General features: G+C 37.7%; 1 protein-coding gene across 1 annotated transcript in view; it reads left to right on the top strand.

Annotated features, from left to right (window-relative positions):
• LOC148951343 (testis-expressed protein 10 homolog) overlaps window positions 1-13,614 on the top strand; it is a 48,811-nt gene that overhangs the window by 8,386 nt on the left and 26,811 nt on the right. Inside the window, exons 2-3 of the mRNA XM_089090242.1 lie at window positions 9,105-9,308; window positions 11,752-11,954. Coding sequence (XP_088946368.1) covers window positions 9,105-9,308; window positions 11,752-11,954 — 407 coding nt within the window. The remainder of the gene's footprint in view (window positions 1-9,104; window positions 9,309-11,751; window positions 11,955-13,614) is intronic.

Raw genomic sequence — 13,614 nt, 5'->3', positions numbered from 1 at the left:
AAAGTCGCTGTTTGTTTCTAGGTTCACCAATTTTAGGCATTCCCGTGAGAAAATCCAGGCACATTGAAAAGGCGAAAGGTCAAGTCACTGTGGCTCAAGCAAACGCTCAAGCTGAAAATTGCCGAGGCATTGGATGTTATATAAAAACTGCTTCGGCCAGTAAACTGAATCTTGCAAAACATTAGAGAACTGAATGGCCTTTCCGAGGTCCCGAAGCTGTAGGGGAGAAAAGGATTACCTTTTAGAGCACACGACGATCAGGAGAGACTTGAGCTTCTATCAAAGCACATAAACCACGAAAACACTTGAAAAATGACGCCCCTCTTAAGCAGCATCTGGAAAAAGCAATAGAGGATAGCAGAAAAATTAAATCTAACATAGATGCGAGCAGGAAAGCCGGAGACGCAGCTAAGGATCGTGGCTTACTTGTCACTTTTCTTTCTAAGATGACTGTCCAGAGAGTGATAAGGAGCATTTTGAAATACATGTGGAGAGCTACAGTGAACGAAATCGGTGAACAAAGGTATAACATCCAAATGGACACAATTCAGGACCCTGGGCTTGTGGACCAGGCTTCTATCGTGTTAAGATATTTGAAAGATGAAGAAATTCACGAGCGGCTCTTTGCTATCTTACCTGTTCAAATTTTCAGCGGCATGGGTATTAGCAAACTTTTACAAGCCTAGATCAAAGAGCATGGACTTAATTACGAAAGGATAGCTGGGAAATCGTTTGACGGTGCTTCTAACATGAGCGGCGAGTTTAAAGCACTTTGTTCTCACATTAAAAGCCACATTCCAGATTCGGTTTATATCTGGTGCTACAGCCACGTTCTAAACCTTTGCGTCGTTGATTGTTGCGCTGCAACAGAGGCGAGGAATCTTCGGCGCCATGAAGAGAATTTCATGTTTCTTTGCTGAGTTATCCAAACGAATGGACCTGAAGTGACAACAAGTAGAGAACACAGAAGAAAGGCAGTCAAAATTGAAAAGGTTACAGAAAATTGGTGAAACTTGTTGGTGGGCGAAAGAGAAGTCGCTTGTTTGGATGTTTTCCGGTGACAATTGCCTGTATTTAGATTCAGTGCATGTTTTTTCCCTTGGTGAAAAACAACAGTTCTTTCGATTCAAAAACTGCATCTGAAACCCACTTACTGCTGAGTAAGCTTACAGAGTACAAACTAATCCTAACCGCTCACTTGTTTATGCTGTATTTGAAGTCATTGGCTCTATTTCAAGGTATCTCCAGGACAAAAGGATTGGACTTCCTGACGGCCTGGAATATTTTTGATAAAGCAAGAAAGAATCTAGAGAGCATTTCCTTCGAAAGCGTCAAAGAAAACGCCTCCAAGATCGTGCCAAAGATCCAGGACCTTCTAGAGGCCAGCTTGAAATTAGGTCAGAGCTACCAGCTCTTCGCGTTGCCAAGAAAAATGCATGTCAGAAGAAATAGTGAAATATTTTCGTCCTGAAGATTCGGAAGAGCGATTTCAAGTGTTCAGGTTAGTAATTGATCAATTACTAGATCAAATAACAACGAGCCTAAAAGAAAGATTTTCAGACAACAAATAGCTTATTTCCCACGTATATTTCTGGCAGCCCACCACGTTCAGCCTTGTACGTTGAGGTGAAATGCCAGAGTCGGCCCTTCGAAACGTTGCAGGGATGGTGATGGTTTCTCATGACGATTTTAGGTCATAGCTGAAAAGCTTTGCCTCAGTTTACGACGAAATTATTAGCACGGGTCGTAAAAATAGCAGGGATTGGTCTGGTGCAGAGTGTGCAGCAACCGAATAATTTACGCGTATCGGCTGCTATTAAGGCTCAATCTATGCTCATCAGCTTATACCTTAGTTTTTCTGGCCTACGAATATCTGATGACACTTTCGTTTTCTGAAGTCTGCTGTGAAGGATCCTTCACCAAGCTGATGCTCATTCAGACAAGATTAAGAACTACAATATCAGATGATCTCTCGGAATCATTCATGATTATATCATGGAGTGGGAGCTGCTCGATTTAGTGCAGTTTGAAGGTAATTTAGAAGACGTGAAAAGAGATTCGAAGACTTCAATATCGCTTTTATCAGTGCAGTAGTTTTTTCTCTTTTAGTTCAGTTATTTTGTTTTGTATCTGATCAAGATATATATTTTGTGTTCTGATGGAAAATCGAAAACTCTCAGTGGTGTTAAACATCCTTCTGAAGAGGGAAAATACCATGAATGTTCTTTGGCCTAGACGAAAGCTGAAAATGCTGGACGAAAGCTGAAAATTTTAACAGCTGAAAATGCAATGGCGCTTTTTCCTTTTGTGTGAAAACCTGAGCAACACCGAGTCCAACAAAGCATCAGGGAGATTCGGCACAAAAAATGATTAGTGGCATCTGTCCTCTTCCTACTGTAAGCCTATGTTTACTTAGCGGGTAGTACTCATTTGCCTTGCGGTGCAAGTTTCGGCGCAAGCTCGGACAGAGCCCCACCCATTCGAGGTTCTTTGAGTTGACCCTATGAGTTATTGCTGCCTCGGTTTAAATTTCATGTTTTTACGGCATTTCTCTCTCGTCTCGGGATATTAAGCCTTTCTGATTAACCCCCCCCCCCCCCAAAAAAAAAAAATCAAACAAATTCCTTCTATAAGAAAGGCCATAGGTAGGGCCACTCAACACAAATGCCCCCTTAGCTTTTCGCTCCCAGTCCGCCTCTGTCCAGGACTGAGTAAAATCTTGAATTCCTGGGAGAACAGTTGTGGTCCATTGTCAGAGGTTATGAGCTGGGGAATCCCAAAACATGAAAAAATGGTTTTCATTTTTTCTATAATGGTGGATGAATTTTGGCTTGTCAGTTCAAAACAACTCAGCTATAATCGTTACTGATTATGAGATAGAATGCTCTATTCCATTCAAACAGATCAATACTGAGATGCTGCCATGGGAGTAATAGTATCTGACTGCTTCTTAGTGGTTCCTTCTGGTTGTTGGTAGCAAACTTCAAACATGTGTCACCATTCTGGATGAACCTCTATATCTGCATTCATCTTTGGCCAGTATATGATTTCTCGTGCATGCTGTTTAGTTTTGTCTGTTCCCAGGTGAGTATGATGTTGGTGTAGAATTTTAGTTCTCAGCATGCAAGGTATGATGATATCCATGCCTTCCAATTGTAGACCATTGCGGATGTTGGATAATCCAGAAGGCCAAAACTTCCACGAAGCATGACTATCACATATGTGGGAAGTAAGGGTTGCTAGTTGGGTATCTTGGTATGTCTCATGATGCATAACCAACAAGAAAAAAATGGATAGTAAAATTAAATACCTGAGAAAAACGAGGGTAATGTCAGCCAGTGGATAGAAAAGAAGCAAAAATGACAAAAGCAGATGTTTTGACTAGGGCCTCTGCCAAGGCGTCTTCAGTGCAAAAAAAGGAAAAAGATAACGTTTTCAAGTGTTTATTCTGCTCTGTTTGAGTTTACTTGAAAGGTTACTTTTTCTTCTTTCTTTTTAGCACTGAAGATCGCTTTTTGCAGGTCCTTGCTGAAATATCTGCTTTTGTCATTTTTGCTTCTTTTCTGTGCATTCTCTGACATTACCTTTTTTTCAGCTATTTATTTTTATTATTCATTTTTTTTCTTGCTTGTCATACATCATGTATAGCCAGTATAGTCTTAGAATGTATTTATAGCATGTCTCATGCTGATTGTCCACAAGTTTAGAGTCACTCACTAGTCCAGGGCTGCCATGGACTTCTAGGTTGCAGCACTGAAGCTGTATCATCATTTTCTGTGGCTGGGTGGGTGCATCATGGAGTGGCATGGCAGGATAGTCTCTAGTAGGCAATGACCAGTAATAACAAAGACTTGTGTTTGCAGTGGAAGTGTTCGAATCTAAATACGAGGGCATACAGCAGTTTCTCCATCTCTTAATAGTTCTGCTCTGTCTTGCTTAGCACCTGTGAAGCCAAACCAAAGATTTTACTTTTCAGGTATAGTTTGGCTCCCAAGCCATGTTTTGATGCATTAACCTTAAGGTCCAGTGTTTTGCAATCATGTAAAGAAAAGATAAGCTCTTTGATTTAGACCTTCTTATTTCTTCCATCAATGGCTCGTGGACAACTTCCCACTTGAATTCTGTGGCTTTAGCGAGGTCTTTCAATAGCTTGTTCTTTGAAGATAGGTCAGGTATGTATCTTGACAAAAAATTTCACATTCTGAGTAAAGTCTGAAGCTCCTCTTTCAGCTTGGGATTTGGCACATCCTTTATTGCTCTTATGTTTTGGGGGTAAATGTTTATTCCCTCTTTACTGAGGATGGGTCTGAGGCATTTGACCTGACCTTTCAAAAATTTACATTTGTCTATTGAATCAGATTCCAGTTTCTTTAGCTTTGTTGAGAACTGCTGCAACCCTTTTGTAATGCACTGTATGAAATCTTCTGTATGCTAAGATGTCACCCACAAGTACTCTAATGCCTTTAAGGCCTTTGAACGCTTCTTCAGTTTTCCTCTGGAACTCATCTTGTGCTGACATAAGGCCAAAGGGATATCTCTTCAGCCTATAACATCCAAATATTGTGCTGAATGTTGTTAGGTATGAGGATCAAGTAGGGAGTGGTAGAATCAAATAGCCTGAGCAAGCATCTAGTTTACTGAACGCAACTGCTCCATCTAACTTGGCAGCGGCATCCTCAAAGGCTAGGATAGGTTAGTTTTGAAGTTTAATGGCTTTATTAAGGTCCACAGGGTTGATACATAGTCTAATAGTTCCATCCCTTTTCTCAACCAGTACCATGGCATTTACCCAATATGTTGGTTTGCTAACCTTTTCAATGATATCAAGGGATTCCAATCTTTCTTGTTCCTTTTTCAGCTTCTTTTTCATTGTTAGTGGTACTTTTTTAGCTGGGTGTATAGATGGCATTGCAGTGTCCTTCAAATGTGTCATGCATTCTGTTTAAATTTTTCTTTTGCCCTTAAACACATCAACATATTCAGCTTCTGGAGACTGTTAAATATTTGAAACAAGCTTGATTAGCAACGAAGAAATCCAATCAACTAAATTAAGGTTTATCATGTAGGAATTGAATTAATAAATTCATTCACGGAAATTTCAATTTCATCACTTTGGAAGGATAGAAAGTTCAGTGAATGCCTTCTGGTGACTTTTCCTGAATCTCGTCTGATTGTGGAAAAGAGGAAGATGTTTAGCTTTCTGCTAAAAACTTTTTTTTGCCACAAATCATAAAATTGGATTATTTACCACAGGCCTACCCTTATTCTAAAAAATTGGTGGCAAGGGAGGTAGCATAGCATTAAATGGACTTTCTCCCACATAGAATTCTCTAAATGATACGTATTGGAAATCTTTGTATGATTTGGGCTCAAGAAGTTGCAAGATGTTTTCTCTGTGTACAAGAAGTGCGGCAGGGGTGGAACAAGGGTCATGATGAAGGGGTCTCTGGTCCAATATAAACTGGATCTATAGGCGTGGCATCATCAGAATATGAGGCTCTGGCCTACGTTTTTGCATTATATTATTATTATTATATTGTATTGTTAGTAGAATATTACCATAATGGTGACAATCATTCTGTTTTAATCCTTGACTTGGGATTATACTGCCTGGATTACCCTTCGTGTAAATACATCCCTGCGAAAAGCACTAAACAGTCATAGCAGAGCACAGAATTCCCTTTAAATTTGAAGCAACTTAGCTTATAATAATAATAATAATATAATGCAAAACAAATAGGCCACAGGGCCTCTACAAAAATCTTTTAAATTGAAAAAAAATTGTAGGCACTTTCACTGTAGTATTTGTCCAGTTACTGCTTGAAGGAGTTTAATGAGTTGGCATTGATGACTTCAAAGGGGAGCTTGTTTCAGTGTTCTGATACTCAGTTCTTGAACGCCCAACAGCCAATGTCCTTCTTAAACCTCTCCTCTTGAAGCTTGGGGTTGTGACCACGGAGGTTCGTGTGGCTGAAGCTGAGAATATTGGTAACCTGGATATTTTCGTAGGCGCGTAACAAAGCTTGTATACCTCAATGAGGTCTCCTCGGTGCAGTCGATAAGCTAGTGAAGGAAGTTTGAGCTTGCGGAGCCTATCTTCGTAAGGTAAATTTCTCAAAGTCGGACAGAACTTTGTTATTCGTCTTTGAACTTTTTCGAGACCTTCGATGTCTTTGTTGTAAAAGGGACGTGTAATGCAATGACCATATTCAAGGATTGGCCGTACTAAAGCTTTGTAGAGAAGGCAAAGGGTCTTATCATTTCCAAAAGTGAAGTTGCGCCTTAAAACTCCTGCATCACGATTGGCTTTCCCAATAATGCTGTTGTAGTGGGTCTGGAAGTCGAGGTTGCTGTCAATGACAACTCCCAAGTCGCGCTCCTCCTGGCATGATGTGATCGGTAAGTCTCCTAGTCTATATTCATAGTGGATAGTAGGTTTCCCTATCGTTAGCTTGTGGCTTTTGTCAATATTGATTTCCATCAGCCAGTTGGACATCCAACTATTGAGCTTGTCAAGGTCCTCTTGCAGAGATTGTGCATTGGCAGCTGTTTTGATTACTTTATACAGCTTGGTGTCATCTGCGTACAGTAGAATCTCTGAGTTGATACCTTCTTGTAGATCATTGAGATACAGGTTAAATAAGAGAGGGCCAAGGACCGAGCCCTGGGGAACACCGCTGATTACCTCTGCTTCAAGTGTGCTCGAAACTCTGTCTGCTGATACTGTTTGAGACCTTCCAATAAGAAACTGTTCAATCCATTCAACTGTGGTACCCAGACCATGGTTGCGGAGTTTGTATAAAAGGCGACAATGAGGTTCTATGTCAACGACCTTTTTAAGATTTATGTAAATGACATCGACTTGATAACCCGTGTTTGCATGTATTTTCCAGTTTTCCCCCACAATAAGAAGGTGTGACTCTACAGACCTTCTTTTCAAGAACCCAAATTTGCTTGCTAGTGATTATCTTTCTTTTGCTCATGTGCTCAAGGATGCGGTCAGATATGATAGATTCCAGTATTTTGCAGGTTATGCAGGTTAGACTGATTGGGCGGTAATTTAGAGGATCTTGGCGGTTTCCCTTTTTGTGCAGTGGTATCATCGTTGCATTTTTCCAGATACTAGGGAGTTCATTCGACTGTAAGGATTTTTGAAAAGTCATCAGTAGGGGCTCTGCAATTAGATCTGCTGTTTCTTTTAACACTCTGGGATGAAGTCCGTCCGGACCTGGCGGACGGACCATGCTAGCTGCTTGCCTGGTTTGTCGCCTCACCTCATTTCTTAGCCTTCGGTAGGCTCTTGCTTTGAGAGGGCTTGACTGGTCAGCTACATAATTTTTCCAACAGGCTTGCTTTTTCTTGATGAGGTCCAAAACAGCGTGTCGTAGGGTTGGTCTTTTATAATTTTTGGCAACTGGTACGTGTTTCTCCTCAGCCTGAGACATGACGGAGAGGAATTTGGAGTACATTTCCTTACAGCTTTCAGACGAACTGAACTCTTTTCCCCAATCCACTGTGCTGAGGTCATTGCGCATCGCAGCGAAGTCTGCTCTGTTCTAATTTTTTCATGGTGTTTTTTCTTGGTGAAGCAACTTAGCCTATGTTTCTTCCATCAAAGGGAAAATATATTTCTGGATAAACAGAAAAAGAGGTCGATTGCAGTGTTAATGTTGCTCTTATATGGGTTCTATTTCTGCCTTTTTTTTACCTTAAAATGTTGCTTTTCAATGATGGTGCTTCTAGCCTCAGTTGATACCCCTTTTACGGTCCACTGTTTTGACTGTATTGTAGTTTTGGGTGTATAATGCATCCGGTTTTCTTCTAAAGTAATCAATTGGCAGGTAAAACTTATTTATTGGGCCTAAATTGCCCTGAAAGAGCTTTGGAATTTTTCATATTAAAACGTTTTGGTCCAACTTGAGAGAACCTTGCACATAGTGCTTTGACAGCTTTCTCATGCCTATACTGAATTGAATATGTGACAAACACATTATTTATCTCTTTTATTTCTCTTGTATTAATTTAATGGTTGTTTTTGCATTTTTTGTGAACTTTAGTGATGTTATTGTCTGGGGTTGCTCTTTTTGGATGCCCTGAAAATTCACTGCCTCCCAAGCTGGTATGACCTTGTTTAAATTCAAGTATGCAAAATTTCATTTTGGTAAATGATAGTGCAGAGTCCCTATGGATAACATCGACATGACTCTGAGATATGTAGGTGTAATGCCATCCAAAGGCAAATATTTAATGACAATTTGATAATCTGTTGTTTTGTTGTTTTTTTTCACTTTTACTAGGAATCTCAAATTGATTCACTTAAACAATTCTCCTCAGACAACAACCGTGGGCTCAAAATGGTTGTAGAATCTAGGGATTTTTAGGAACGTATTTGCTAACAAACTATTTTTAGTCCTATTAATCATATCATTTAATGGAAAAAGGAGATACAGTATGAGAAAATGCATAGGGATATATTACCAAGTAAAGAAATATTATCCCAGGGCCAGATTTGTATAAATATAAGTTAAACTGCAGAAGCCAGGGGGGTTCCCCCTCCCCCCCCCCCTCCTCTGGGTGGTCATTCATCATATTTGTAAAAATGTAGATAAAACTGCACTCAAGCCAAGTGGGGAGGGGCAATCACCCCATCTTGATCTCCCTTGTGTCCCCCTCTTAGAGAATCTATAAAATCTGTAAAAACTCGCCTGGTTCTGTAGCATGGCAATTTATTTGAATTTCGATTTCCTAATTTTTTTCGCACTTATTCAGAGACTAGTTGAATCAAGAAATTCAAATCATTAAAACATAGACTTATTCCCCCTGAACATACTTGCATATGTTCAATTCATACAAGTTAAATATATTTGCAAGAACACTCTTCATTCTCAATTTTTGTATAGTACATAGCTTAGGTGTGCACTGTCCCAATCCTTACATAGAATCAGGATATTTTTGTTACAGGAGGGGGGATGGTGGTTTCTTTATAAAACTGCTCATTTTTAGATATAAATGTCTCAAAGTCTGTGTGTTCTTGCTTATTTCTTTATAGTTTTCTAACATAGATCATCCCTTCAGTTTTACTTAATAAATGATTTTTTTTCCAGAAATCTTTGAAGAGCTTAGACTATAACAGCGTTTATGTTCGCCAAGATGGACTGAATGACTTAAGAAAACTTGCCGATTACAATATAGACTTATTCAGTCCTTGCTTAGAAGATGTGTTTTCATGCTTGTCAAAGCTTTTTGTTGATGTTGACAATGGTTTAAGAAGAGATGCTATCAGACTGGTACACAAAATATTATCCATGGTAGGTAGTATTGCTTTCTGCTGTTTTATTCATAACCTCAAGTCATTTTTTAGTTGAATGTGAGCCATTTTGGTCATAAGTCATTTTAAGTTGGGCAAAATCAAGCCTTAAGAAGCAAAATCAAGCTTTTGCCTTGAAATCTACTCATATTCCTGCACTGAGAATGGAAGCTGAAATTATAACAGTCTAGTCTAGAATTGACCATTTACCTCTAAGTAAGATTTCAAAGGTCATTGAAATTCATGATCATCCAAAACAGCAACTAACTGAGATGCATAAAGCGGAAATAGAAAGGATAAGGAGTTGAGAAAAAAAAAACTCTGTGTTGCCAAGACTTATATAAATGATTAAGGACTTAGGACTCAATTTAACTTTCTTGGAAGAAAAAAAGAGAATCTTGAATCTGCATGTTAAAACCTGATTTTGAAACAGAGCCTAAATGTAGCATTTCAGATTTAGCTCCATTTAAAAAAATTTGCCTCCTACAAATTTTGGATTCTTAGTATAGTGATTATTTCTGTGGCTCGAAAATCTGAACTAGAGTTGGTTTTACAGTTTGTTCAGAGAAGACAAACAAAACCTTACAGAACGCCTTGATGAGTGGGCATCTGTTTATGTAGCCGAACTAGTTGTCATTGTAAAAGTTCTGATGGTAATTGAATCAGAGAACATCAACAATAAAAATTCAGTGATTCTTTCAGACATTAAATCAGCAATTGCTGCCATCAACAATGGTAAAAGACTAGAGGTAGAAACCATTAATGAAGGTAAACCCTTAATGCTATGTTGTACCATGAATACAGGATTGGCTATCCAGTGGTGTTCAAGCATTGTGATGTTCAAGGCTCTAATAAGGTTTATTGCTGGCAAAAGAAATAGCCTTTTTAAGGACCAATAAACCCGGAAGGTGGATCTTATTTAACTAAGATCAGAAGAGGATAGTCGGAAATTAAAAGAAAAAAGACTTTTATAAGAGTGAGTATTCCTTAAACAGATAAATTCAATATTTTAAGGATAAATCCTCTATTAGAACATGAATTCCTGAAAATAGAAGCTGTAAAAATCTGTTATTTACATTACGGATTGAACATGCTAGAAACAACAAACATTTGAAAATGCTAAACTTACTAAGTAGTGAAAACTGTGATTGTTCTAACAAACCTTGCTGTGAGGTATATCCTGTAACGATACCAGAAGACAATTGACTTACAAAAATCCCAGGATCAAGTATTTATCAAATATAGGTACGCCCACAGTTACAATTCAGTAATCTTTTCCAAAATTCGGTATAGATGATTATAGTTGATTCGGTGACATAGTTACAGATATTATCCTGTACTCAAAAGACCCTACTTTTAGATTGCATCAATGGAAGATTATTGTTGTAGGAGCTACAGAAAATGCATGGAGACTGTGGGCTGGTAGCTCCAGATAATCAAACAACGACGGCAAAATAAATTTTCAAAGGGAATAAATTTCTAGCTGTCATGTACCGTACTTCAAATCAATTACCAAAGTCAGCAGTAAGAAATAGGGTCAACTGCTTCATGCCATATATTAAGCTAAAAAAAACCGTTGAGAAATTTGCAAAAATGGTGTTGATCCCCTACAGCCCCAAAACACACCACTGTCTTTTTCTTGGTGCTCATAAGTGTGATTTGGTCTTTTTCGTAAAAAATGATTTTACTAAAGAAGCTTCAAATCAATTTTTTCTGAAAAAACTATTTAATCCTTATTCTTTCAGGGAATGCATTTTCAAAAGAGTGATTGTAGGAAGATTGGGAGGGCTCAATCAGTTCCGAATTTTTAGTTCTAGTGCTTAAATTAATTTTTTTTTGAACACCTTGCCTTTCAATAAATAAATAGCAAAACTGAGAATCAACTTCTTTGATAAAAGATAAAATAATTTTGCCAACTTTACTGTTTAACCTATATAAAATGTCCCTGTCACTTTTAAACTTGTTTATTTTATCCTACCTACATAAAAAAGGGATACTAAGTGTGAAATTAGCTACTTTCAAACTTTCTTATATTTTATTCATAGCCCGAGGTTCTTTTTCAACGACTTTAATTAGCCAACCCCTTTACTAAATGAGGGAGGTGACTTTTGATAGTCCTCTATTTTTATACCAGACTATAACAGGAGATATCCCCCCTCCCTCCTCACAACCAATTTGGACAACTCCCAGCTAAACACAAAATAGAAACTCCTCTAAAAAAAAACTTCTTATGTTCTCCCCCTTAGTGTATACCTATATGTAGCCTTACAAGGAAATGAAAAGCTGGAAGAAAACGGAGCTGCTCTTACGAAGTTGCGTATAAACCCACATCTAAGTCAGAAACTTAGAATAGGTAAATGATTCTAATTTAGCCTACATTTTAGTGCCCTAATCCTTTTTGTTCATCTTGTATTCTAACCCTAAAATTTCTTTACTTTTTTCAGAAATCTACCAATGAAATTGCTCCTTTCTTCGGGTTTTTAGCTGCAATGCTGTCTTGTTCAATGAATAACATAAATCAAGGAGTAAAACAAGACTCAATTCGAATATTAGATGTTTTTGTGGAAACAGTGCCATCTTTAATGAAACCACATGCAAAAAAAATTTTATTGGATTTTGTTGATCAAATTTCTAGGAAATCTGAGCAGTAAGGCAACGATTATTTTTTTATACATTCCTCATTATTTCTAAAGTTATATTAAATAACGTTGTTTATTATTAATATGGAAGAGTAACATTATTCCATGTTTTTCACTTTTTTACTAAGACAAAATAAAAGAATGGAGACATCCTGTCCTCAACAAGACCCTACTTTTAGATTGAATCAATGGAAGATTATTGTCGTAGAAGCTACGGGAAATGCATGGAGATTGTGGGTTGTTCGCTAATTTAAAGTACTATTATTCCATATTTTTACTTTTTTTACTAAGACAGAATTAAAGAATTGAAAATTTTCAAGACTGAATGAAAGCATGGGGGGGGGGGGGTCATGACATAAAGGTTGTTTTTGAATGTTTGTGAAATATCTAGCCATCCAGCATTCCGTTTTTAATCTTGCAAAAGTTTAAATTTTTCCTAGTAGCAAGGAAAATGATTAATTATTTTGTAATTTTAGTATATTTGGCGTTGTTTTTTTTTAATATTTTTATTTTTAACCTTCTGTGTTTTCCTATGAAAATAGTAAAAGCAATAAACAATATATAAAAGTGCTCTTAGCAAGATAGCTTCTAATATTATCGTGAGAGTCATATGATGACCATGTGACGGAAAAGCCGGGTAGTTATAATGGAACAAAAGTAAGACCGGGTAAGCCACCTAGCTTGATCAGATAGACCAGAGAGTGCCTGGCCAACAAGCTAGATGGCATCCAAACCTAATCTGCTAGCTTGAGTGCGAGTTGGTTGACTAATCATAATAAGCTACATATTTACCCACACTGGTAATATTTATGGTAAGCTTATTGTAACCTAAATTTCCTTCCTTGACTCTTATCATATCAATTTGACGTCAGTGAAAGTGTTAAGTCAGCAGCTTGTCACTTTAGAACTCAGAAACACTAATACCAATAGCAATAACACTAACTAGGAAACTTAATATTTTTTTAATTTGTAAAACAAAAAGTGGGAGGGATATACTTATTTGGAGGCCAACAGGAGGGATGGGGTCCAGGCAGTTTAATAATAGCCTTATAAATTTTTTTAGTTTAGTCGTACTTTGGATTTTGTTGAATCCCTGGAAGCTATGATATCCTAGAAGGATGTGTCATTACTAGGGGCCTATTGAAAAACTTATTATGTCTTTACCATCTTTCTTTCCATATAAATAAGGTTTCAGTCAGAAACAGAAGTCTCCCTAGCCTGTTTTACTTTTACTTTGCCTGTTTTCAATCTAAAGCTATTTTTATGTGTCAACTGATAACACTGTAGCAAGGGTTGCTACCCAGGCCTGTATTTTGTTACCACCGAACTAGACAATACGTATTATTTTTGCCGAAATGGTACTGCATTTGGAATCGAAAGTAAATTCCTCTCCGCTGCCCAAGTGCTTATTCAAGGTCGTAGAAAAAACTTAATCGGTAGAATCAAATTAAATGCCACATTTTATCCTGTAGTGCATATAGTATCCTATTAGTTTGCTGGCAAGAGTGTACTAATCCCTCTCCAAAATTTCAAGGACTGCCAAATATACAATAATTTCATATTATTATATCTTTTTTTATACAATTCTCATCTTTCTTTTTTCATTTTTTTGCTTTTTATTCAATTGCCCACCCTTTCCAATTAAAAATGTGCAAGAATGTGCTGATA

This window comes from Artemia sp. Qi Xiang Cuo, chromosome 6 (assembly GCF_049724085.1).
Source record: "Artemia sp. Qi Xiang Cuo chromosome 6, ASM4972408v1, whole genome shotgun sequence".
Classification (NCBI taxonomy): domain Eukaryota; kingdom Metazoa; phylum Arthropoda; class Branchiopoda; order Anostraca; family Artemiidae; genus Artemia; species Artemia sp. Qi Xiang Cuo.
This window is presented reverse-complemented; position numbering and strand designations above follow the sequence as displayed.